The sequence below is a fragment of the Pleurodeles waltl genome, chromosome 2_2, assembly GCF_031143425.1.
Source record: "Pleurodeles waltl isolate 20211129_DDA chromosome 2_2, aPleWal1.hap1.20221129, whole genome shotgun sequence".
Lineage (NCBI taxonomy): Eukaryota > Metazoa > Chordata > Amphibia > Caudata > Salamandridae > Pleurodeles > Pleurodeles waltl.
The window spans coordinates 216,960,327-216,983,559 of record NC_090439.1 but is presented as its reverse complement, the minus strand read 5'-3'; the positions used below and the strand labels follow the sequence as shown (position 1 = coordinate 216,983,559).

The 23,233-nt window shown below is 47.9% G+C and overlaps 1 protein-coding gene across 20 annotated transcripts in view; it reads right to left on the bottom strand.

Annotated features, from left to right (window-relative positions):
• The window catches only part of CTNND2 (catenin delta 2), a 3,139,673-nt gene that overhangs the window by 2,822,796 nt on the left and 293,644 nt on the right, over positions 1–23,233 (bottom strand). For all 20 annotated transcript variants that reach the window (XM_069219651.1, XM_069219660.1, XM_069219653.1 and 17 more), the window contains exon 2: positions 1,621–1,754. In XM_069219651.1, coding sequence (XP_069075752.1) covers positions 1,621–1,754 — 134 coding nt within the window. The remainder of the gene's footprint in view (positions 1–1,620; positions 1,755–23,233) is intronic.

Here is a 23,233-nt window from a genome sequence, read left to right as displayed (position 1 = left end):
GTGCCTGGACCCCGGTCAGCACCGAAGACACCATCCATACGATGAACACTATCCATTCCGGATCACCAACCGACCCATGCCCCCACCACGTCTTCAACAAGGCCGACTCCGTCATCGCACCCCATCTCCGGGACATCATCAATTGCTCCTTCAACACCGCCACCTACCCGGAGAGCTGGAAGCATGCCGAACTCAGTGCCCTCCTGAAGAAACCATCAGCAGACCCCACCGACCTCAAGAACTACCGCCCCATCTCGCTCCTCCCGTTTCCTGCCAAAGTCATCGAGAAGACCGTCAACATACAGCTGGCCGCCTTCCTCGAGACTAATGGATCCCTCGACCACTCACAGTCCGGCTTCCGAGCCAACCACAGCACCGAGACCGCCCTCATCGCAGCCACTGACGACATCCGAGCCCTGCTCGACAATGGGGAAACAGCGGCCCTCATCCTCCTGGACCTCTCCGCAGCGTTCGACACGGTCTGCCACCGCACCCTAGTGCAGCGCCTCAGCAACATCGGAATTCAAGAGAAGGCTCTAGAGTGGATCATCTCGTTCCTCACCGGAAGAACCCAGAGAGTTCGCCTCCCCCCGTTCAGATCCGAGGCCACCGAAGTCATCTGCGGCGTACCACAAGGATCCTCACTCAGCCCCACCCTCTTCAACGTCTACATGAGCCCCCTCGCAGCCATCGCACGCCATCACAACCTCAACATCATCTCCTACGCCGACGACACCCAGCTGATCCTCTCCCTCACCAACGACCCAGCCACCGCCAGAACCAACCTGCACGAAGGGATGAAAGACGTAGCCGAGTGGATGATGAACAGCCGCCTGAAACTAAACTCAGACAAGACGGAAGTCCTCATCCTTGGACGACTCCTGGTGGCCCCCTGCCCTGGGCAGCGCACCCAAACCAACGGACCACGCACGCAACCTGGGCTTCATCCTGGACTCCTCCCTCTCGATGACCAGACAAGTCAACGCCGTCTCCTCATCATGCTTCAACATCTTACGCATGCTCCGAAAGATCTTCTGATGGATCCCCACCGAAACCAGGAAGACGGTCACCCAGGCACTCGTCACCAGCCGACTGGACTATGTTAACACCCTCTACACCGGAACCACGGTCAAACTACAGAAAAGACTCCAACGCATCCAGAACGCCTCCGCACGCCTCATCCTTGACATCCCCCGACACAGCCACATCTCCGGACACCTGAGAGACTTGCACTGGCTCCCCGTCAGCAAGAGAATCACGTTCCGCCTCCTCACCCATGCACACAAGGCCCTCCACGACCTGGGCCCCAGGTACCTCAACAACTGCCTGACCTTCTACACTCCCACCCGCCAGCTACGATCGACCAGCCACGCCCTCGCCGCCGTGCCACGCATTAGAAAAGCCACCATGGGAGGAAGATCCTTCTCCAACCTGGCAGCCAAGACTTGGAACTCCCTCCCCATCCACCTCCGTCTGACCCACGACCACCTCTCCTTCAGGAAGCAACTCAAGACCTGGCTGTTTGAGCAGTAGCGGTCCCCCCTCCCCCCCAGCGCCTTGAGACCCTCCGGGTGAGTAGCGCGCTATACAAATTTTTTGATTGATTGATTGATTGATTACCTGTTCCTTCACAGACGCTAGAATGGCTGAAGTGGTCTCGGTTTCGGAGCCGTCACCATTGGAAGTATTCAGCACGGGGCTCATGGAACTTGTCTTTTCAGAACTAGAAGGCTGATCTGGGACAGGCATGGTTCCTGAAATTCACCGTAAACATGGATGTGTTAGAGCCGCGTGGGTTCATGTGTTAGAAATTCGTCAACAGAAATGATTACATCGAAAAATTGCACGACATCTCAGAGTTTAATGATACGCATTTATTTTTTAATTCAGAAGATTTTGCTACATAATTAACTTCACAAAAACATGTTTTGATGCTAGTTTAAAAAAAAAGACTTGATGTGTCATATTTTTTACATCACCGAGTGCAAAAACAGTTGGTTTCTGCCTGCGATCGCCCGGTGCACCCACGGTGTTACAGAGGCTGATTAGTGGCACCTTTTGTGATACCAGATGTGACATTTTATCGAGTGTAAGCAGCCTCGCAGAGGTTTATTTCTTAATTTTATTAGACGGAGCCTTCTTTAAGGAGCCCATTTCAAAGGCATCCATAGGACTTCCCCAATTCAAAGGTCCTTCGAGGCTTCCCTGTAACCTAAACACACGACCAGTGAATGGGCCCTGGTGTCGTGTGTGCGAAAACCTAGCCTGTTCTGGCTTTTCTGGGGGTCCTGAAGACATCCCACCACGGCACAAGACAAGGACGGCCCTCCTTAGGAGCAGGGGAGCGTCGCCCTTCCAACTAAAATGTTCCTCAAAAGCCCCGAATATGAAAAATAACATGGTAATAAAGTTAAGTTATTATCAGTATATTTTCATTCACTCCTCCCGAACGAAGGGTCAGGACGGGGCAGGGCTTGCTGAGTGGCAGCAGCAGGGAGGAGGGTGGGCTGCCTGGGGATCTTCAGTTCAAAGTGCGCATGTCCCTTTGGTCAGCAGTCTTGCTACTGCCAGCCAAACATGCGCAGCTTCAAACCTCTCTAACCCAGCAAACTTAGAGCAAGCACAGGCTTCCAGTGCCCTCTGGAGCACCGAGAGGAGCTGCTCCCTCCAATCCTGGTGCTGCTCTCATGCTGGTTAACAGCATGAGAGGAGAGCCAGGATTGGATAAGGGAGTTAGCTGGAGCTACGCTGAGAGCAGTGATAGAAGCTGCTCGTCAGCACAGGGAGTGCCTGAAGCCTCTACGATTCCATTTGCTCAAATCTTTGTGAAAGATGAGTGTCATGCCCTCTCCCTGCCAGTTGTATAGGGACTGCCCTGGGTCTCGAGGTATGTCAGGGCTCGGAGGCGAGAGCTGGCTGCAGAAGTGGAGGAAGGCACGGCTCGGGAGAAGGCCCGAGCAGCACTGAGGGAGAGGATCCCTTAACATTCTTCTGTGCCGGCTAAACAGACATCAAACATGGAGGTGCTTGGATCCAGACAAGAGTGAGTGGAGAAGGTGAGGCATGTAGTACCCGCCTAGTCAGGGATAGTAAGCGCTATATAAATACGATTACAATACAATACAATGTGACGGCCCTGCTTTCAAACTTGTACAGGCACGAGTCTCCCAAGCGCTCCTTTGTGAGACCATGCCTGGCAGTCCCAGAGGCACACACGTTGCGAGAATGTCGAAGGTAAGAAAACTTTGGGAACTTTTGTCACAATATTGTTATGACTTTTCAGGCCAAAAACAAAAAATACTTGAATTTGGTTCACTCTTGGGGCTTTGTGTGATAGAGTGGGCGGGGTGGGCGTGTGTGAGAGATTTGTGATGGGGGTGAAAGTACGAATGGGAGTGAGCAGGTTTAATGAGATTCCGGCACATTGAATCATTTATTCAACACACTTGCATTGCGAACTTCAGAAACGTTTAACAATGTTCTATCTTCAAGTCCACTAAATAGCAAAAACGTCTTTTTTGCGACTTCTTGACTGCATTCAGAGGTAAATGCTTTAAGGAGATACATTTACATAATTGTTTGTAATGTATAGACGTGTTGCCAAGCTGGCAGTGTAATCTGGCCACCCCTTCCCACCCGCTGTTTAGGGATACTAGTAGAAAGTGTCTTGTAACGTATGCCATGTGTGCCTGTAACGTACGAGTCCGTCCGCATGGCAATCTATGACGGACTTCACTTTTAGGATACTAGTCTTAGGCCCATATTTATACTTTTTTAGCACCCCATTTGCATCATTTTTTGATGCAAAAGTGGCGCAAACTTGCAAAAGACAATTGAATTTTGTAAGTTTGCGCCGTTTTTTCATCAAAAAGCAGTGCAAATGCGGTGCTAAAAAAGTATAAATAAGGGCCTTAATGCTTAAGCGTACACTTTTTTTTCTGGCACTTCTTTTTTTTTTAACAGACTTCCACCATCGTTCTAACGGGTCCATTTGGTACTAATTAGGAGCATTAGCTCCGGGTTTCCTTCTTTTTGACATGCATATCAGATATAATGATGAAGTATGTGAGGCACTGGTTGTTCATGCACTCAGAACTAGTTAATTGTGTGCCAACAAGCTGCAGTGCATGCTGGGATGGCATGGACATCACTTAGGTATCACCAGCCGGCAGCCTTCCCCAGGTTCCCTCTGGAGCCTTAAAGAATGAAGCCGCAGTCATTCTCTAGGGCTAACTGAGCGCTTCGCTTTTCGAAGCTTCACTTATTCCATAGAATTGCAATAGGAGTTCATGTAATCCACCACTCAGTGTTTTTAGCCCCTGACCTTAATATTGTTACATGATTGTTAGAAATGGGGTTTTTGGTTGGCAGTCAGGTTACCCTCTGTCCAAGCAAGAACCCTCACTCTAGTCAGGGTAAGTCACACACAATCCAAGATTATCCTGTGCCCACCATCTGGTAGCTTGGCACGAGCAGTCAGGCTTAACTTAGAAGGCAATGTGTAAAGTATTTGTGCAATAAATCATACAATAACACCATATAGCACCACAAAAATACACCACACAGTGTTTAGAAAAATATATAATATTTATCAGGATAATTGTAGGTCAAAAACAAATAAAGATGCAATTGTAGAGATATCACTGGAAAGTGATAGAAGTGTCTTAAGTCTTTAAAAATCAAACAAAGTCTCTTTCAAGCACAAGGTACCTGGTTTGGAGTGGAAAATCTCCGCAAAGGGCCGCAGAAGAAGAGATACGTGGAAAAATGGTGTGTGCGTCGATTTCTCCCCAGCACACACGGACTTGTGTCGTTATTTTTCACGCGGGGAAGTCGTGCGTCATTTTCCGGCGCGCGGACAGTCTCTTTCTGTGGATCGCAGGGATTCGTGGATTCTCCTGCTTGTTTTCCGGCTGCTTGTCGTTCTGCGGGGCTGTGCATCGAAGTTTCACTCTCATGGCAGGCGTCGTGTTGATTTCTCCTCTGGAGGTCGGGCAGTATTGTCCTTGCGAGGCCGTGCGTCGAAGTTCTGGTCGTCCCGAAGGCGTTGCGTCGATCAGCGTCGGTGTGCGGCGTTTTTCTCACCGCGGAACAAGCTGTGCGTCGAACATTTCGGCGCACGAAGCGTCCAAGTGAAAAAGAAAAGTCTTTTTGGTCCTGAGACTTCAGGGAACAGGAGGCAAGCTCTATCCAAGCCCTTGGAGAGCACTTTTACAGCCAGACAAGAGTTCAGCAAGGCAGCAGGCCAACAGCAAGGCAGCAGTCCTTTGTAGAAAGCAGACAGGTGAGTCCTTTGAGCAGCCAGGCAGTTCTTCTTGGCAGGATGTAGTTTCTGGTTCCGGTTTCTTCTCCAGCAAGTGTCTGATGAGGTAGGGCAGGGGCCCTGTTTCATACCCAAATGTGCCTTTGAAGTGGGGGAGACTTCAAAGAGTGGCTAAGAAATGCACCAGGTCCCCTTTCAGTTCAATCCTGTCTGCCAGGGTCCCAGTAGGGGGTGTGGCAGTCCTTTGTGTGAGAGCAGGCCCTCCACCCTCCCAGCCCAGGAAGACCCATTCAAAATGCAGATGTATGCAAGTGAGGCTGAGTACCCTGTGTGTGGGGTGTGTCTGAGTGAATGCACAAGGAGCTGTCAACTAAGCCCAGCCAGACGTGGATTGTAAGGCACAGAAAGATTTAAGTGCAAAGAAATACTCACTTTTTAAAAGTGGCATTTCTAGAATAGTAATATTAAATCCAACTTCACCAGTCAGCAGGATTTGGTATTACCATTCTGGCCATACTAAATATGACCTTCCTACTCCTTTCAGATCAGCAGCTACCACTTCAATACTGTATGAGGGCGGCCCCAATGTTAGCCTATGAAGGGAGCAGGCCTCACAGTAGTGCAAAACGAATTTAGGAATTTTACACTACCAGGACATGTAAACTACACAGGTACCTGTCCTGCCTTTCACCCACACAGCACCCTGCTCTAGGGGTTACCTAGGGCACACATTAGGGGTGACTTATATGCGGAGAAAGGGGAGGTTTAGGCTTGGCAAGTACTTTTAAATGCCAAGTCGAGGTGACAGTGAAACTGCACACACAGGCCTTGCAATGGCAGGCCTGAGACAAGGTAAAGGGGCTACTTGAGTGGGTGGCACAACCAGTGCTGCAGGCCCACTAGTAGCATTTAATCTACAGACCCTAGGCACATATAGTGCACATTACTAGGGACTTATAAGTAAATTAAATAGTCCAATCAGGTATGATCCAAGGTTACCATGTTTAAAGTGAGAGAGCATATGCACTTTAGCACTGGTTAGCAGTGATAAAGTGCGCAGAGTCTAAACGCCAGCAAAAACAGTGTCCAAAAAGTGGAGGGAGGCAGGCAAAAAATTAGGGCTGACCACCCCAAGGCTGGCAGGTCTAACAATTATGCATTCTGAAAGTTGTAATGTGGGTTCAGAACAATATGAGGTTATTGGGGTTTGTGAAAGGATATCCCCGACTGGAAATATAATGTCCCTGGTGAAATGGAGTCATATGGCAACACTAGAAACAGCAAACAGCAACAAGATCAGTTGCCAGGCTAATCATATTTGGTTCTCTTATTTGCCAGTAAACCTCTACACGATCTAATTAAATGCCCATGTATGAGGAATCTGTATATCACTAACATGCTACACGTTGTCCTCCGCGTGCATTGGAAGTGATATTTTTTTGTGCACATAATAACGTTACACTTAGTTCAGGCTTTTCTGTTTCTATTTGTTAGTTAGTCTTATCCATCATTAATTTTTTGGGAGATTATACACAGCAAAGGTTACCTGATGACTCGGTTGTGTGCTTAATTTAACAAAACAGTGCAACATTGCCTATGGATCATCCAATGCTATGACCATAAAGGGCAGTCTCTAGACACATTTGTCCTTTTTGTGTGGTTGCCTCCGCCACCTGGCCCCAGCCTTGTCTTTGCTCCCATCAGGCTTCTCTTTACTTGGCCCCATGAAGACCTAGGAGAAGTTTTCAAAACTCTGGTAAAGCTTGAATTACTTACCTTTAAACATTGTTATTCCAGCTCCTCCTCCATTCTTCCAGAAATTAGAGAGTGAGGTCTTATTATATGAAATCACTTTATGGATTTCAAAACTGCACTTTTACACTTGCTTTATTAACTTTATTGCTTTCTGAAATTTGATTGAAAATGCACCATTTGCCCACTTTTTTTTTCGTTCGAAATTTTCCAGTGGGGAGAACTTTCCCAAACCCATCTCATAACAATCGGGCTCTCTCGCCAGAAGGCACACATCTGCACTTTTACACCCCACCACTTTCAAATGTCACCAGCCGCCACTGGCACAAGACGTAAAAAAGAAGTGGGGGGACTAACCAAGATAGGCAGTATGCATGTGACAGCACGGCATGAGACATCACGTGTGAACATCATGTGACATGAAGATGACAGATTTTTATTGTATGTAGATAGGTAAGTGGGTTACAGCTTTTAACACAGAGATCCTTTTGTTACTTGCATTTGCACTGCAACTCTAATATAGCACAGTAAACTATGGTAGACATGTGACTTCTACACCTTGTAACCCTCACTGCCTTATGTAACACACTGTGATTTACAAACTTGCATGATTCATTGTCAATGTAATGTGCATATGTGATGTAAAGTGCTATAAAAGAGATAGAAAATAGTGGTATTTAAATTATTTAGTGTATATATTGGGATAAAAACATTTGACATTCTTAAAGAGCATGCATATTTCTCATATACCAAGGAATGAACAACGTCAAAAGTGAGCCTCTCTTAAGTACCTGGGAAGCGCTAACAAGCTGTGTATCTTTGTTTCACCTCCACTCAATTTGCATCTAAGACAGAGGCTCCAGATATCTCCCAGCTAGGATACTCGCAAAAAATGGGTCCTGATGGCTACTTAAATTCTGTTTTTCTATGGGCCCAGCTGGGGTCTCAAATAGGGAAGACCCTTGCCACCTACACGTTGTTCCTTGGATGACATCAGACACCATGCAGGCCCTGATGAATGTGACCCATTGTTTGAAAATTACACAAGAGCGAGTTCAGCGTATTTTACAATGGGGCCCACTTTCTTGGAAGGGTGGACGCCATTCACCCGCCTGTACCCCCGAGCCAAGGTATATAAAAAACATACTCCCAACTTCTGCTGCACTTTTACCCGACAGGCTGACTGAAATCTCGTTGGGCGGGAAGGCAGATAGGCAGATACCAAGACAATAATGAAGCCATATAGGAGCTTTGCCCCCATTATATATGGTTTTATGGCAATGACACAGAGCCTTAGACAGGCATCTTTTACATGTCAGGAGTCAGTGTAATTTCTTGAGCTCATTAGATATTGAGGCAGTCTTCTTTAGGCCCAGAATCAGTCTGGCTGCCTTGTTTAGTAAGACCTGCACCAGATATTTTGGTAAAGAAAATTGCAGTAATCCATCATGGAAAGGACCAGGGCCTGGATCAAATCTTTTCTTGCAGGTGTCAGGATGAGAGGAAAAAGGTTCCTAATTATACTTAGTAGACAGCGAGCCTTTGAGCATTCATTTTTTACCTGATTGGCAATGAATAGGTCAGAGTCAACCAGCACTCTAAGATTTTGTGCCCAGTGCACAGAGAAGGGTGCTTCACTCAACTCTTCCATACACCAATTCTGCAGCCATGTGTTTTTTGTTCCAAAGATTACAATTTCCATCTTGCTACTGTTTAGCATCAGACAGTTAGTATCCATCCATTCAGACTTGTAGAACACAGTTCTTCAAATTACATGCAGTCTCAACTGGGTTGTTCTCCAACCTGACAAACAGCTGGGTATCATCCAAATATGCATGGAATGAGATTCCAAAGGACTCCTTTAGGTGAGTCAATGCGGCCATACACAGATTAAAAAGTGCAGTGCTCCAAATTAAGCCCAGAATGACTCCTGCCAATATAGACTTGAAAGCAGATCTAAATATGCCAAGAGCCACAGTTTATGCAGGCCTTTTTTTTAAAACAAAAAGATGCAAACCAGGCCAGGACAGTACCAGAAATCCCAGTTCACTCAAGCCTTTGGAGTGAAGTGTAGTGAGAGAAGGTGTCAAATTCTGCCGATAGGTACAACATTATCATGGCCGCTACTCCAGCTTCATCCAAGGTTCTTATGATGTCCTCAGTGGCATTTGCATGAACTGTCTCCATCAAGAGGTGCTTGCGGAAGCCTGACTGAGCCTTGTTTAATAACACGTGTGACTCCATGTGATAAGAAAGCTTATTATGACCTGTAATTTCAGTCATCTTTGCAAAAAGGGTAAGGAGAGAAATTGGTCAAAGGTTTGCCATGATTTTAGAGCCCAGAGTGGGTTTCCAAAGAAAGGGAGAAACAGTAGCTGCCTTTCATGTCTCTGATACCAATTGGAGGAGAGGAGGATGAACTGTGCATTTAAGTACAATAGGGCTGATTCGTGGAACTAACTATTTTGAATTGATGGAATTGTCTTAGGTCAGTTGGCAAGAAAGTGTCTTTGCTGAGAAAATGCTTAAGGAGAGATATTCCGAAATTGGAGTGCAGGTTGACCATGTCGAACTGGGAGAGGACCCGGGTTTAAACAGTAGCACAAGTAAACTGTGATAGATTCTGAATTAAGATAGGGGTCTACTATGAAAGAAAGCAGATAAACAGTTGCAAAGAGCTTGGGATGGCTTGTGGGAATTACTATGTGCTTCTGCGCAGGTTATACTTTCGTACAACTTAAGACTTCACTAGGGAGAATATTAGATTCCAGAATCTGGTTCTGGAAGAATATGGTCTAGCTTCGTGGTAGTATGGAGGAGGACACAATACATTAATTTATGTTGTGGCTCATAGTTCTTCCACATCTCCTCTCCAATTTTTTCAATTTTCTTTTTAAAACTTGAATTTCCTTAGAACTGTTAGTACAACGCTCCCTTTGCACACAAACTACAAGTCATGGGCGATTTATTTGTCAGCGGTTCACTCATGTCCAGCTCCATCATGGCGGAAGGCAGAAGCTCAATCCTCATGCCTGGTTTTATAATGCACTGTTTGCACAGCACGCTCCACAACACCTTACCTGACTAACCCGAGGAGCCCAAAGACCATTAGCAATTTCCCATGCAGACAACTGCCACATCTTTTCCAGACTCGTCCACACTTCTCTGCATTTGAGACCTGCTGGCGCAGAGAAGTCTAGAGCTGCTTGGTAGCATGATCTGGGATACTCAGTTCCAGACAAAACATGGTATTGTTGCTGTACATAGACCAAACCTGTCTCCAACAACCATTGTCACAAATTACTACACTATAAATATCTGTCGGGCATACCTAACCCTTAAGCCTGTAGCTATACTTGACCCTACCAGGCCTCACCACTGCCCCACATGCAGAACAGAACAAGCTGAATTTGCTCACATATCATGGACTTGTGGAATGATAGCATCATATTGGGGGGAAATCTATACCTCGCTGTCTTTCATGCTTGAATAACCACTCACCCCCGATCCACTGATGGCCTTTGTAGGCTATGTTAAGCCACTACCTCCGGGATTACAAGGTTTCACTTCCATTGCCTTACATTGGAGTGTCATATATTATTTTCTTTCTGAAATTGTAGCTTCATGTGTTTCTTGAAAAATGAAAAATAAAGCTTTTTAAAAAAACTTGTAGTTCCTCATTGAACCATTTAGCAGGGGGTATATATATCGACAGGGCTGAACAGTTTAGGAGGGATCACTTGATGTGGCAAAGGCAAGAGTCACATCTCTACCAAATTAGAACTGGAGATAGGATCATTCTCTGTGAGGGAGGTGCAAGAAGAGATTAAGGGCCTGGTTCACAAAGGTAAACTTAGACCAAAAGTCTAAGTTTAGACTGTAGTGAATCCTAGTTTATTTTAGTGGGATTTTAGTGGGATAACAGGAGTTAGCTTAGCCTTTGGCTTGCAGACTCAAGCCCCGTCACCTAATGACTTTTAACCTACTTAGCTTGCTCTGTCTTAGACCATCTATTTAATTCATTCTTCTAAGATGGCTGCCTTGTTTATAGTTAGGCCATTTTGTTTAGATTTAGGTTATCAGTGCCACCACGCTAAGCCGTCAACTCATGCAACAAAGACAAACAAACTGTAGATGCTCACATTAGAAATTACCGTCCCAAGCATGCTGTGTTATCTATTGTTTTGGAACAACCTACGTCAGGAGTCCAAGTAGATCTGTATAAATACATCACACTTTAGACAGATAATCAGAGGCATTCCGACCAGATACCATCGCTGCTATCTATGCTGCACGCCGCGTTGACGCTGACCCAGACCGTGTTCCTACGGAGTCTGAGCATGAGATCTCATTCCAAGGTAACGAGGGTTGGGGGTTCCTTCCAGGGACTTGGCATTGGCAGATTAGGTTTACCATACCCAGCTCTCCTCTAGGTAGAAGGTTAGACCTATTATGGTAAGGTATTAGGACATGTCACACACTCAATGTCTTTCCATGTTATTGCAAGATGGTGGGGGTCTTCATAATCATGACTCTTGTCTTTACAATTCTATTTCTTGCACAGATCATTATCCTAATCATTGCAGTCCATGCAATTTACCGTAGAGTGCAGATTGCAGAGTGTTAAATAAAAACCTTTAAAACCTTACTGCATCTTCGTTATTGCCTGTGTTAGTTTGAGACATGATGTATCTGTGAGAAAGGGGTAATCTCCGTTTAACCACGACACTCCCTGAGATGTCATACTTCTGAGTCCATGCGTAAAGGCTGCCACAAATCACCTTTAACTGTGTGGGATTTTGGTGAGGTACTGCTATTGAGCCGGAAGGGTTGGGACTACAGTCGAGATTTGTTGTGGGATAGACATAGCCGCCTACGAACATAAGTACTGTCATCCTTGAACCAGCAGTCTTGCCCAGGGCAAGAGTCCAAACTACGACAAGACCTAACGTCTAACTTTACTCGCAGTAAAATTAGACTTTTGGTCTGAGTTTACACTTTTGGTCTAAGTTTAGACTAAAGGTCTAAACTTAGACCAAAGGGGCGTGGCCAAGATGGCGGCGTGAGCGGACGCGTTGGTCCGTGCTCCGCCGCCTAGGCCCTGATCTGGCTGCTTGACCCCGATTGGAGAGGCCCGTGGGGTCCCGGGTGGGTGCCTAGCGCTGTCGGGCGCCGGGGGCCTGTGCATTAAAGGCGCCCGAGATTGATCTGCTGCACGCGCCGGGCCGCGTCTGCTGAGCCGGCGCTGGTGGCTGGTAGAGGCGGCGGTCCGCGGCCCGTTCAGGGAGGCGGTCCCGGAGCGGAGAGGTGAGCCAGGAGACGGCGGTGGTGTGGCGGGGCCCTTAGTTAGGGACAAGACCCCCTGAAGCACGGGCTGGTGGCGGGACCTCTCTGGTGGGCTTGGCACCAGAGAGGGGAGACGGCCAGGCTCGCTGGTTGAGCTCTGAGAGCTGGCCCTTAAGAGAAGATGACGGCGGGGCGAGGACCCCCCTGGGGGGCTCTGCTTGGCAGCGGTGGTGACGCTTGGGGCCCCGGACGCCAGCTAGAGTCGTGGACGGCCCATGGTGACCCTGCCTGGCGCGGAAGCGAGCTGCTTTTGGGAGTGGCCCGGTGGAGTGCACGGCGGAGAAGAGGCTGACGCCTGCGGGTGAGGGGCCCATCTTGGGGGCACAGAGACCAGTGTTGGTGCGCAGGGGCCTGGTTGGATTCCTGGGCAGTAGCTGTCAGAGGTCATAGATATGGCGGCCTCGAAGCCAAAGCGAGACCGGACAGTAAGAGAAATGCTGAAGGGGGGCGCCCGACGCTGGGGGGCCCCGGAATATCCCTCGGCCGCGGGGTCCCCTGAAGCAAGGAAGGAGATGCCGGAGGAGGACGCGGCACCGGTCACAAAGGGCTTCCTAGCCTCCCTGTTTGAATCGCTCCGCGGGGACCTGCAGGAACTCCGTAAAGATATATCGCAGGAGGTGAAGGAGCTGCGGTGGAGCTCTCGTCCCTGGGTGAGCGGATAGCCCAGGTTGAGGATGGGGAGGCGGTCCGAGGCGAGGAGGTAGCGGTCTTGCAGCAGGAGGTTCTGCACTTGCGGGAGCAGCAGGACCTTCTTCAGATAACAGTGGAGGACTTGTAGAACCGCTCGCGGAGACATAATATCTGCATTAGAGGAGCACCGATTGGAGCTGAGAAAGATGACATTAGAGACTTTGTGGTGGCGTTGTTTTGTTCAGTGCTGGACCTGGAAGCATCCCAGGAGATTGTCCTGGACAGAGTACATCGTGTGGGCCGCGCTGGGGGAGTTGGGTACCGCCCGCCGGATATCCTTGCATGCGTCCATAATTACGGACTGAAAGAAAACATTTTGCAGCGGACACGCAATACCCCGCAGGTCCACTTTAGAGGTCATCAATTGCAGTTATACCAGGACCTGTCGGATCGGACCCTACAGCGGAGGCGGGAGTTTAAGCCTATCACAGAGCACTTATGGGCACATGCTGTATCCTATACATGGGGACAACCGTTCCCCCTTGTTTTCCGCTGGGAGGACCAGCTTCGCCAGGTAAAGACGGTATCGGAGGCTCGCCGGATTCTGAGCTTGGAGGGAGACACTCGGGGCTCGTACACGAGTCTTGGGCCGACGGAAGGAGATCGCCCGTGCTGGAGAAGGAAGGAGAAAAGGAGGAACCAGCGGCGCCCCACTGAGTCGGAACGGATTTTGGAACGTCAGTCGGCAGTGAGCAGTGCAGCGGCTGGGACAAGTGCCTAGGCAGAGAAGGCGGGGTGCCAATGTTTAACAAGGGGTCGCTTATTGCGGGCTTGTGCTCTTGTGGGAGGCGGTGGACCTAACGGGCGATCTGGTGTGGTTCTACGGCCCTGTGGAGACTTTTCCTCTTGGTAATGGGTGTGAGATGACCTTTTTGTTATGAGCACCTGCTGTGCGTTTTAGACATATGTTTGTATGCTTCCCTGCGGGTTTGGTCATCATGGGCTCTAATGGGTCGGTCATGTTACTTGGAGCGGTGGAGATGCTGTTCTGAGTTCTGGCCCCTCAGTGGTTTCTCTCCCCCCGAGCGATCTCCTCCCCTTGATGGTATGACAATTAAGTGCTTAAGTTTGAATGTCCATGGGCTTAGCAACCCAACCAAGCGGTTAGCAATATTGTCAGCTCTGGAGAAATCAGGGAGCCATATCTGTCTATTACAAGAGACTAATTTGTTAGTTAAGGATACGTTCCACATGCGATCCAGATGGTTCCCAAGGCGGCTCTGGTCCTCAGCCACCACGAAACATGCAGGAGTAGCAATATTGCTCTCGAGGATATTTGCTGGGGAGATAGTGGGGAAGGTACACGAAGTCCTAGGTAGGTTCCTGGCTATTAGAATTAGACTTGGGGCCTTCTCTTTTACCATTGCTTCTCTCTATGCTCCGAATTCCCAGCAGGAGACCTTCTTGAGACAGTCAGTTTCCCCTATACTTAGTTCGCCTGATAGTGCCATTTTGGTAGGGGGAGATTTTAATCTGGTGATGGATAACGAGCTTGACTGCTTGGGCCAGCGCTTTGGGCAGACTAGAGCGTTGTCGGAGATAGGGCGTCAATGGCTGGCAGACGTATGGAGGAAGTCGCATCCCACACTCCGGGATTACTCCTTTTACTCAGCTGCGACCAAGACATATGCATGGCTCGATCTCTTTCTGGCCTCGCATGAGTTTATGTCCAGGGTTAGGGAGGCTACGATTGAGCCCAGGGCCATGACGGATCATGCCCCTATCACGGCCGAGCTGGCCATGGAGATAGAGCTCGTAGGCACCCCGAGCTGGCGCTTTAGGGACTCCCTGCTTCAGAGTGAGATATCGGTGGACTCGCTTCGTCGTGCGATTAGGGAGTATATCACCTTCAACGATGAGGGTGGCACTTCTGTGGAGACGGTGTGGGAGGCGCTGAAGGCGGTAGTGCGGGGCGAGGTGATGGCATTGTCGGTGAGGGATAATAGAGCGAGAAGGGAGGTGGGGGAGAGGCTAGAGCAGAGGGTATCTGTTCTGGAGCGTTCCCATAAATCCACTGGCGCACCTAGAATTTGGCGCGAACTAGAGAAGGTACGGCAGCAGCTGAAACAACTGGACTGGGATAGGGCGGAGTACGCAGTAGCACGACTTAAGCACAAATACTAAATCGGGAGCAATAGATGTGGAAAGCTACTGGCGCATCGGTTACGAGCGCAGCGAGCGGCGTCGGCGGTTAAATTGATCCGTTCTTCTTCGGGCAAAGAGGTCTGCACGAGCGATCAGATTGCAGAGGCATTCGCAGGATTTTACCGGGGGTTGTACGCGGCGGATGAGCGGGATGACGCGGCCCTGGATTCTTATTTAGAGGGCCTAGCTATTACTCCTATTGGTGAGCGAGAGGCGTCCCTGCTGGACCAATCGATAAGGCTGGTAGGAGGTTATATCGGCTATCTCCCGCTTAAAGAGCGGGACGTCCCCCGGACCGGACGGGTTCACAACACTGTTTTATAAAACCTTTTGTGTCGAGCTCGCCCCGCTTCTTGTGAGGCTTTTTAACTCCTTTCGGACGACGGGAACCCTGACGCCGAGTATGCTGGATGCTACCATTACGGTTATACCTAAACCGGGTAAAGACCCGGAGGAGTGCGCTTCATATAGGCCGATCTCGCTTCTGAATATTGACGCTAAGCTATTTACAGGGATCCTTGCTCACCGCCTTAATCCTTTTATGCTGGGTCTTATTGATTCGGATCAGTCTGGTTTTATCCCGAATCGACAATGTGGTGACAATACGAAGCGCCTTCTGCATTTGCTAGATAAAATTGAGAGATCCCGCAGAGGTGCTTTTTCTCTCTGTCGACGCCGAAAACGCGTTCGATAGGGTTCATTGGCCATATTTATTTCAGGTCCTGGAGCACTTCGGTATGGGCCCGGGCTTTAGATCTTGGATCCAGTGTGCCTATCGGTCCCCTAGAGTGGCGGTCAGAGTTAATGGCGTGCTTTCTAGGCCGTTCTTGGTGGGGCGTGGAACCAGGCAGGGGTGCCCGCTTTCCCCCCTCTTGTTTGCATTATATATGGAGCCCCTCGCACAGCGTTTGCGAGATAATCCCTTGATTTCTGGGGTGAGATTTGGCAGAGACCACCATCTTATTACTTTATATGCGGACGATGTTATTCTTACACTTGCGGAGCCTGCGACCTCCTTGCCTGCGCTTATGGAGAAATTAGTTGAATTTAGCCAGGTCTCGGGATTTAAAGTGCAGAAATCTCAGGTCCTTGGTTTGTCTCGGAGCGCTGATCACGAGGAGGAGCTGAAGGCTCGATACCCCTTTATTTGGAAGTCCTCACGCCTTTCCTATCTCGGGGTTGAACTGGTGACATCTGCCGTTAAAACGGCGAGTGTGAACTGCGCGAAGTTGGTTCGCGATGTACGGCGGGACCTGGAGTTGTGGGGGAGCCATAAACTGCCTTGGCTGGGTAGGGTGGCTGCGGTCAAGATGACAGTCTTGCCGCGAATACTGTAATTGTTTCAGGCGCTCCCGCTATCACCACCTCCTCGGACGATTGCCACCCTGCAGTCGGCGGTCCTGAGATTTATATGGGAGGGTCGTCCGCCGCGTCTACCGAGGCAGGTTCCATATCGTCCCAAGGGCAGTGGGGGCTTGACGATACCATGTCTCCTGAGATATTTTCAGGCAACACAGCTGCGCTTTCTTGTGGAGTGGAGTCGCCCACTTACGGAGAAACACTGGTGTTTTATGGACCAAGCGGTGGCGGGCTCTCATATATGGAAGGAGCCCTGGCTCCGGCGCCGACACAGGGCGGGGGGCCTTTATTCTTCCCTGATTACTGGAACAATGTTACGTGTATGGGATGCGGTTGCTTGCCGTCTAGGGCTGACTTCCTTTCTGGCCCCTATGGCCCCCATAGGCGCGAACCTTAACTTTGAGCCTGGACTTCGTCTGGAGGGCCTGAGACGCTGGTATGAAGGGGGCTGTAGGAGAGTAGGGAGTCTTTTTGATGAACAAGGGGTGTTGTCCTTCGATCAGATGCGGGAGGCCTACGGCCTAGAGGAGGCAGATAGATTGATGTATTATCAGGTTCGACACTGGGCTCTCTTGCCGGCAAACAGAGCTCTGATAGACAGGCCTATTACACCATTTGAGAAATGGCTGTTCCTAAAGAAGGATGATAAGAGAATCATCTCGGAGCTTTATCGGCTATTGCAAGGGGAAGGCCGTCCGCCTAGGTCAAAAGGGAAGTTGCGATGGGAGAGGGAACTGGAGAGAGAACTCTCAGATGAGAATTGGCATAGCATATTCTATAGAGTACACCACACAGCATACAATGCAGCCGGAACAGAGACATCAGATAAAGTCGCCTCATATTGGTATTACACTCCAGCGCGGGTGCATGCATGGAACCATGATAAGTCGGATCTTTGCTGGAGGGGGTGTGGAGCTACGGGTACACTTACGCATTTGCTTTGGCACTGCCCCAAGCTACATCGCTATTGGGAAAGCATACTAGATGCTATTGATGCAGCGTTCCAAGTTAAAATCCTGAGACTTCCATCGTACATCTTACTGGGGTTGCCTAATTCCCTTACTTTTCCTTTACGGTCCTTAAAAGGGAGACAGATGGCTTTAGCACTTAACGCAGCGCTGCAATTGATCCTAGCTCTCTGGGGTACAGACAGAGTCCCGACGCGTATCTCATGACTCCAGAAGCTGTGGTTTATCTTGGCCATGGAGAAAATCACGCTGACCTCTCAGCAGTGGGCATGAGACTTGGGCAAATTGTGGAAGCCGTTCCTTCGGATTCTCTCAGCAGAATTTACTGAGCTGACATGCCCGTTATACCTGAGTCTTGAGGCTGATTTGAATTCCTGGTTAGAAGGCTGGGGAGGAGGTCGGATGAGGTAGATGAGCCTGGATGATGCAATGGGTCGAGATGAGGAGTGATAGGAAGATTACATGGTTTCTCAGAGGGAGGCATAGTTGAAATATTTATGTTTGTATGTTTATGTGTTCTCATCTGTGGGACTGGTACCTCGGAGGATTATTGGACAACGCTGATGGACACATGATTCTGCACTGAGAAGGGTGAGTGGTTTCGCGGGGTGTGATCCTCTGACTACGAGAGACATTTCTGTGTGAAGATTTGGGAGTGCTATTGTGCTGATATCTTGCATATATGTCCCTCGATGAGCTACGATTGTACGTTTATTTTTGGCCCATTAAGCACAATAAACAGATTTGATCCTAAACTTAGCCCAAAAGTCTAACTTTACTCATAGTAAAGTTAGAATTTTGGTCAACTGTCAGCACCCTCGAAATGTGCACTGTCTGCCGGCATGACGGACGCCTCATCACCACCGTACTGGAGTTGTGATTCAACAGCCCAACTCATAATAAGGCCCTAACATTTTTCCCATACCTCTGGGGACAACTGGTTTAATTTTCTAGGCATGAGAATCAATGAGATGGGAATTTGGAGGGTTATGTGAGTAATGTGTAGATTAAAACTGATCAGGTGTTTTCTTTTTTTTTTATCCAGGGGAGTTGAGAAGAGTTCTGAATGGACACAAGAGAGGTAGAACTAAGTATGGCATGTAAAGCACCAAGGGTAGGCTTTCTAATGAGGTTATTTAAATCTAATCTTTAGCAAAGATAATGGAAATTTTCAGCATCAGTCGTGTTTTCAAGATGCTTGTTAAATTCACCTAAAAACAGACGTTTGCTCACATTCAGGAGGCATGCAGCCGCAAAGTCATTTATTGGTCTAGGAGGTCTGTATAATAAAATACATTTAAATAAAAATCGAGCCACATTTTGAAGATCAGGGCCAATGTAACCGCCCCTAGATCTGGGGGAATTTAGTAGTCAGAAACTTCAATTCTATAACTTTTATCCAGGTCTTTATAATATACATACAATCTAGATTTAGCTCCTAAGTAAGTTTGTATACTGAGTAACACTGTTTGACCATGGATCTAATGTTAGGAGCGCACATTTAAGATGTTGGGGATGATATTTAGTCACATTTGTTGGGTAGCCCGGTTTTCTATCTCAAACCATGCCATTGTAAGTCACATGGCCTGTCTGTCATCTTAATTCAGGAAAAACCTGAAAGATTCTTTACAGATCAAGATAAGGCAGATAGCGGGAGGGGGTGCATGTTGCTAAACTCGTAATAAGTCACAATGGATCCAACCAGGGTTCATGGCTTGGGCCTGCTCCAGGCATGGATGGATGCAGATGGAAGTGCCTTTTGCACACCATCAGTTATGGACAAACAGCATCCTTGCTTATATTGCCAACCTCAGGAATAAAAAGTAGACCCGGCAGATCGGCCTTTTATCAGAAAAGTTGGTTACACCAGCTGATTTCACCAAGGCTCTCTGGAAAATAAGTTCCCAACCATTCTTGCCTGCCTAAACTGAAGTGCAAACTAAAGTGCAAACTAAAGTGCAAACTAAAGTGCAAACTAAAGTGCAAGGTGAAAGGGCGCAAAGACTTATACAAAAATTTCCCTGCAGCATACAATGGAAGACAGCCTAAACTTTCCTTCCTTAGAAACCTGGGATGTGCAGTCAGTTGATCATAGCCGAAGGTCTGTCTTGGGCGCTCCAAACAGAGGCATTAAGCCCAATGTCACAGTTTTGCACAATTTATAAGGAAATCCACATTCTCATGACACATGTTCCCAAAAGGCCTACATATGTCACTTCAGCCAGGTGAGTTGACCTGTGCATGCTGCAAATGTAGATGCAGAACGTTAGGACTGACATAGACCTCCACCTTCCCACAGTGCTGTATGAATATGAAAACAACATTCTCCTGATGAAATCGACTATGTTGGAATGAAGATAACATTTATCAGGAATTACTATTATGTAGAAGCCACTATGGAAAACAGTTAAAAGCTACATTTGCAATAAACATCTGCTGGGGCACAATTCAAAACCACAGATGTCTCCATATATAGTATTGAGGTGTCTTTAGCGAGACAGAGATACTTAGGAGGATCTGAAAATTAGTGCCTGACCAAACGTTGACGGCGCCAATCACTTAGGTTCTCATTATCCTAAAGAGGCTACTGGATTTGGGCAGCAGTTTCGCATAGATTGTGGGATACTAGGTACAATTCTACACCATGTGACGTCTGTCTGCCTAATCCGAGTTTTCCAGCTAACTGGCAGCGCCTTACCTCTGCCCAAGAACAGGGATGATTGTGGCAACTGGGCGCATTACAAGAAAGAGTCATGGTCGATGAGATCTGGTCCCTTTCTCTCAGTTACATTAGTCTCACACAGGTTAAGACAAACAGAGGCAGAATATAGTTCAATAAGGGTTTATTGAAGTAACTGCATCTTCAATAAAATGGCATGTATTGCACTAACTAGGATGATAGAACGCACTTAAAGCAAAAGGTTGACAGAGTGTGAAACACAAAAACAGTCCCACCATACTGTCACTAGGAGTGATACATATAATAATCCTACCTAAGCTATGTTGGAGCACAATGAGATAAGCCATAATCTACCCTTCAAGTTTCCCTCCTGGGAAGACATCATCCCTCGTACCTGAGCAAGGAAGACTGTAGTCTAGAAAGACACCATCCCCATATAGCTAGGGATTCGGTAGTCTAAGCAAGCAGCTGTAGCGAAGGCAATCAGCAATCAGTCGTAATCATCTGGCTGGAATCTCCCTCTAACGTGTTTGGGACAAAAGAGTGTATTTATGCTAAAACAGTTGATATTCTAAGAAAAGGTTCCCATGTAGGATATGTATGTTCCTGTGAATGTCGGAGACACAGTGTACCACTTTTGCCAGCAACCCTATCTGACTGCAGCCTTGAGGAAAGCACAAAGTGAAATAAATGTCCTGCTAAGAACGTAATGCTTTCCTAGGTGAAAGAACTAGATAGAGAAAAGTACAACACCACCACAAATGTGGCTAATGCTAAGAAAATAAGGCAATGCTGAATAAAATATAACTGGGCTAAAGTGCACAACAGCAGGCCTAGTTTGCTTCAATAACATGTCTAAAATAGCTATACAACAGTATAACAAATTCCTTTCAGCCTAAAATGCATTTCAAATAGCCTCATCCACACTTGCTATAACACTTGACCTATCCCTATCATAATTCTTAACACTACATTTACATTAACCACAATTCTTATCTTGACCATGTTTATGTTAATTTTTTACTCATATAGCTGTTGTCAATGTATGTTTTTTTCATTTATACTTGGATAGAACTAGTCGTTTCCTCAAATTCTTCACTTTGGTTTTTCTCCAGAAATGTCCTTTCGTAGGGCCTCAGTACAAGGTCCCTGGATTCGAGCTTTTTATGTCACCCCCACCCTCTATATTATGAAATTTGGGGGCAAAGCTAGTGAGGATTCCCGATGTCTCTCTAAGAAATGCAGATTTGTAATTCAGAGTCTGATTCCCTCATTATTTCCTCATTTTGTCCAGACTTGCTCCTGGAGATTTCTGCTGATTTTAGCAGTCTCAAACTCCAGGTGAAATTAATCAAGTATTACAGATGATTGCATAATTCTGATGGGGTAGGTAACTGTTGTTACCAGCTCCACTGAAATTAAATGGGTACTCCTAATGAGCACCACAGTGTCATAATCCTAGTAACAGATGCACAGAAATTCCAAACCTGAAGTGACAACTCACAGAGGCATGGGTCTTTGTGTATATATAGGCTCAGGGAGGACACATCCTACCAAGTAGGGCTGGAATACTCAGTTTGAATAACCCTTCTGTGTCTTTAAGGTGGATACGTGTTTGCTGCTCACGTTTTCCATTTCTGCATTTAGTAAAACCTATATCTTCATGTGGGACTGGCATGTTTATGATGGATTTTGAATCCAGCCCGAGGGCTTGGATTTTTATGTGGTTCCCGTCGCATGGTTCCCTCTCTCTGAATCCCAAACATTCCTTTGATCTAGCAATGTCTTGCTTGATGGCAGCATCAATGTCAATGTGACTAAAGTGTTCCATCACTTTTGTTTTATTGGAGTGACAATAATGAACAATAGCTCTGACGGGGGGCGTGGTCGGACACCATGATGGTAGCAGCCTCTCCGTGAGGCTCCCGCCCTCGACTCCCCATCTCGGGGAATCCTGCAGAACTGCGGTCCCACAGCCCAGCCGGCAGTGGAGCCAAGGGTGCAAGGAGACTAGCTTCAGTGCTGCCGACGGCTGTCCAGACCACGGCCTGAGTTTGAAGCTGCAAAACGGAGCGGCTCGGAGCAGTGAAAAATCCAAGATGGTGGCCATCATAACAGCACCAGAGTAGACGCCTCCTGAAAGCGATTGGAGGCGCTTTTCCTCTCCGGCACCCAGGTGATGGGTCTTGGGGGCATCCTGGGCGGAGCAGCGGCTCCGATCGACTACGTGGGGCCGAAGAGAGGGACCGGAGCCCCGGGAGGAGCCATTCCAGAACAGAGACGACCCGGTGAGAGGGCTCTATCGTGGTTCTGGCCCCTTGTGGCCCCTTATGGGAGCACCGCCTGGAGAAATGCGCCAGCAGAGGCCAGCAGCAGTCTCCATCGCTTTTTGTCTCTCCTTCAGCATTTCAATAGGAGACGGGCTACCCATTATACTGGCTTTACTGTGTCTGCTTTTCCTCTTTCGTTCTAGGCGGGAGCCCCCTGACGTGTGTGCACCCTCCTCCGGTGCCTGAATATCGATCCATTGCCAAACTTCTTCTGCCGTACTGAAGAATAGTATGCCATTTTTAGTCACTACTCTCAATTTGGCAGGGAACATCATTCCATATTGGATTCCCATTTTGCGGAGTCTCTGTTTAGTGTCCCTGAAGGAGGCTCTTTGCCTCTGTATTTCTCTGGAGAAGTCTGGGAAGATAAGCGGACTCAAGAACAATTAGAACAATCATAATCGGCACAGGAATCAGAACTTTCACACACATCAGAAAAGACTGACCCTGACGTGACACCGGGAACCTCAGACTGTCATCTGAAAGACTCTTTCCCGGACTCACCCACATAAAAAAACGAGTTCCAAGATGGAAAACTGGCGTGACTACCATGATGGACTACATTGAAATCGCTAACTGGCCCTGCGACAGAGAACTGCTGAACTTGCAGGAGGACAGGGACTACAAAATCCCAGTGTACTACTCTCCCCTGAGACTGGGAGATGGTGTTACGATATACTTCTTGTTCGATCTAAGAGCA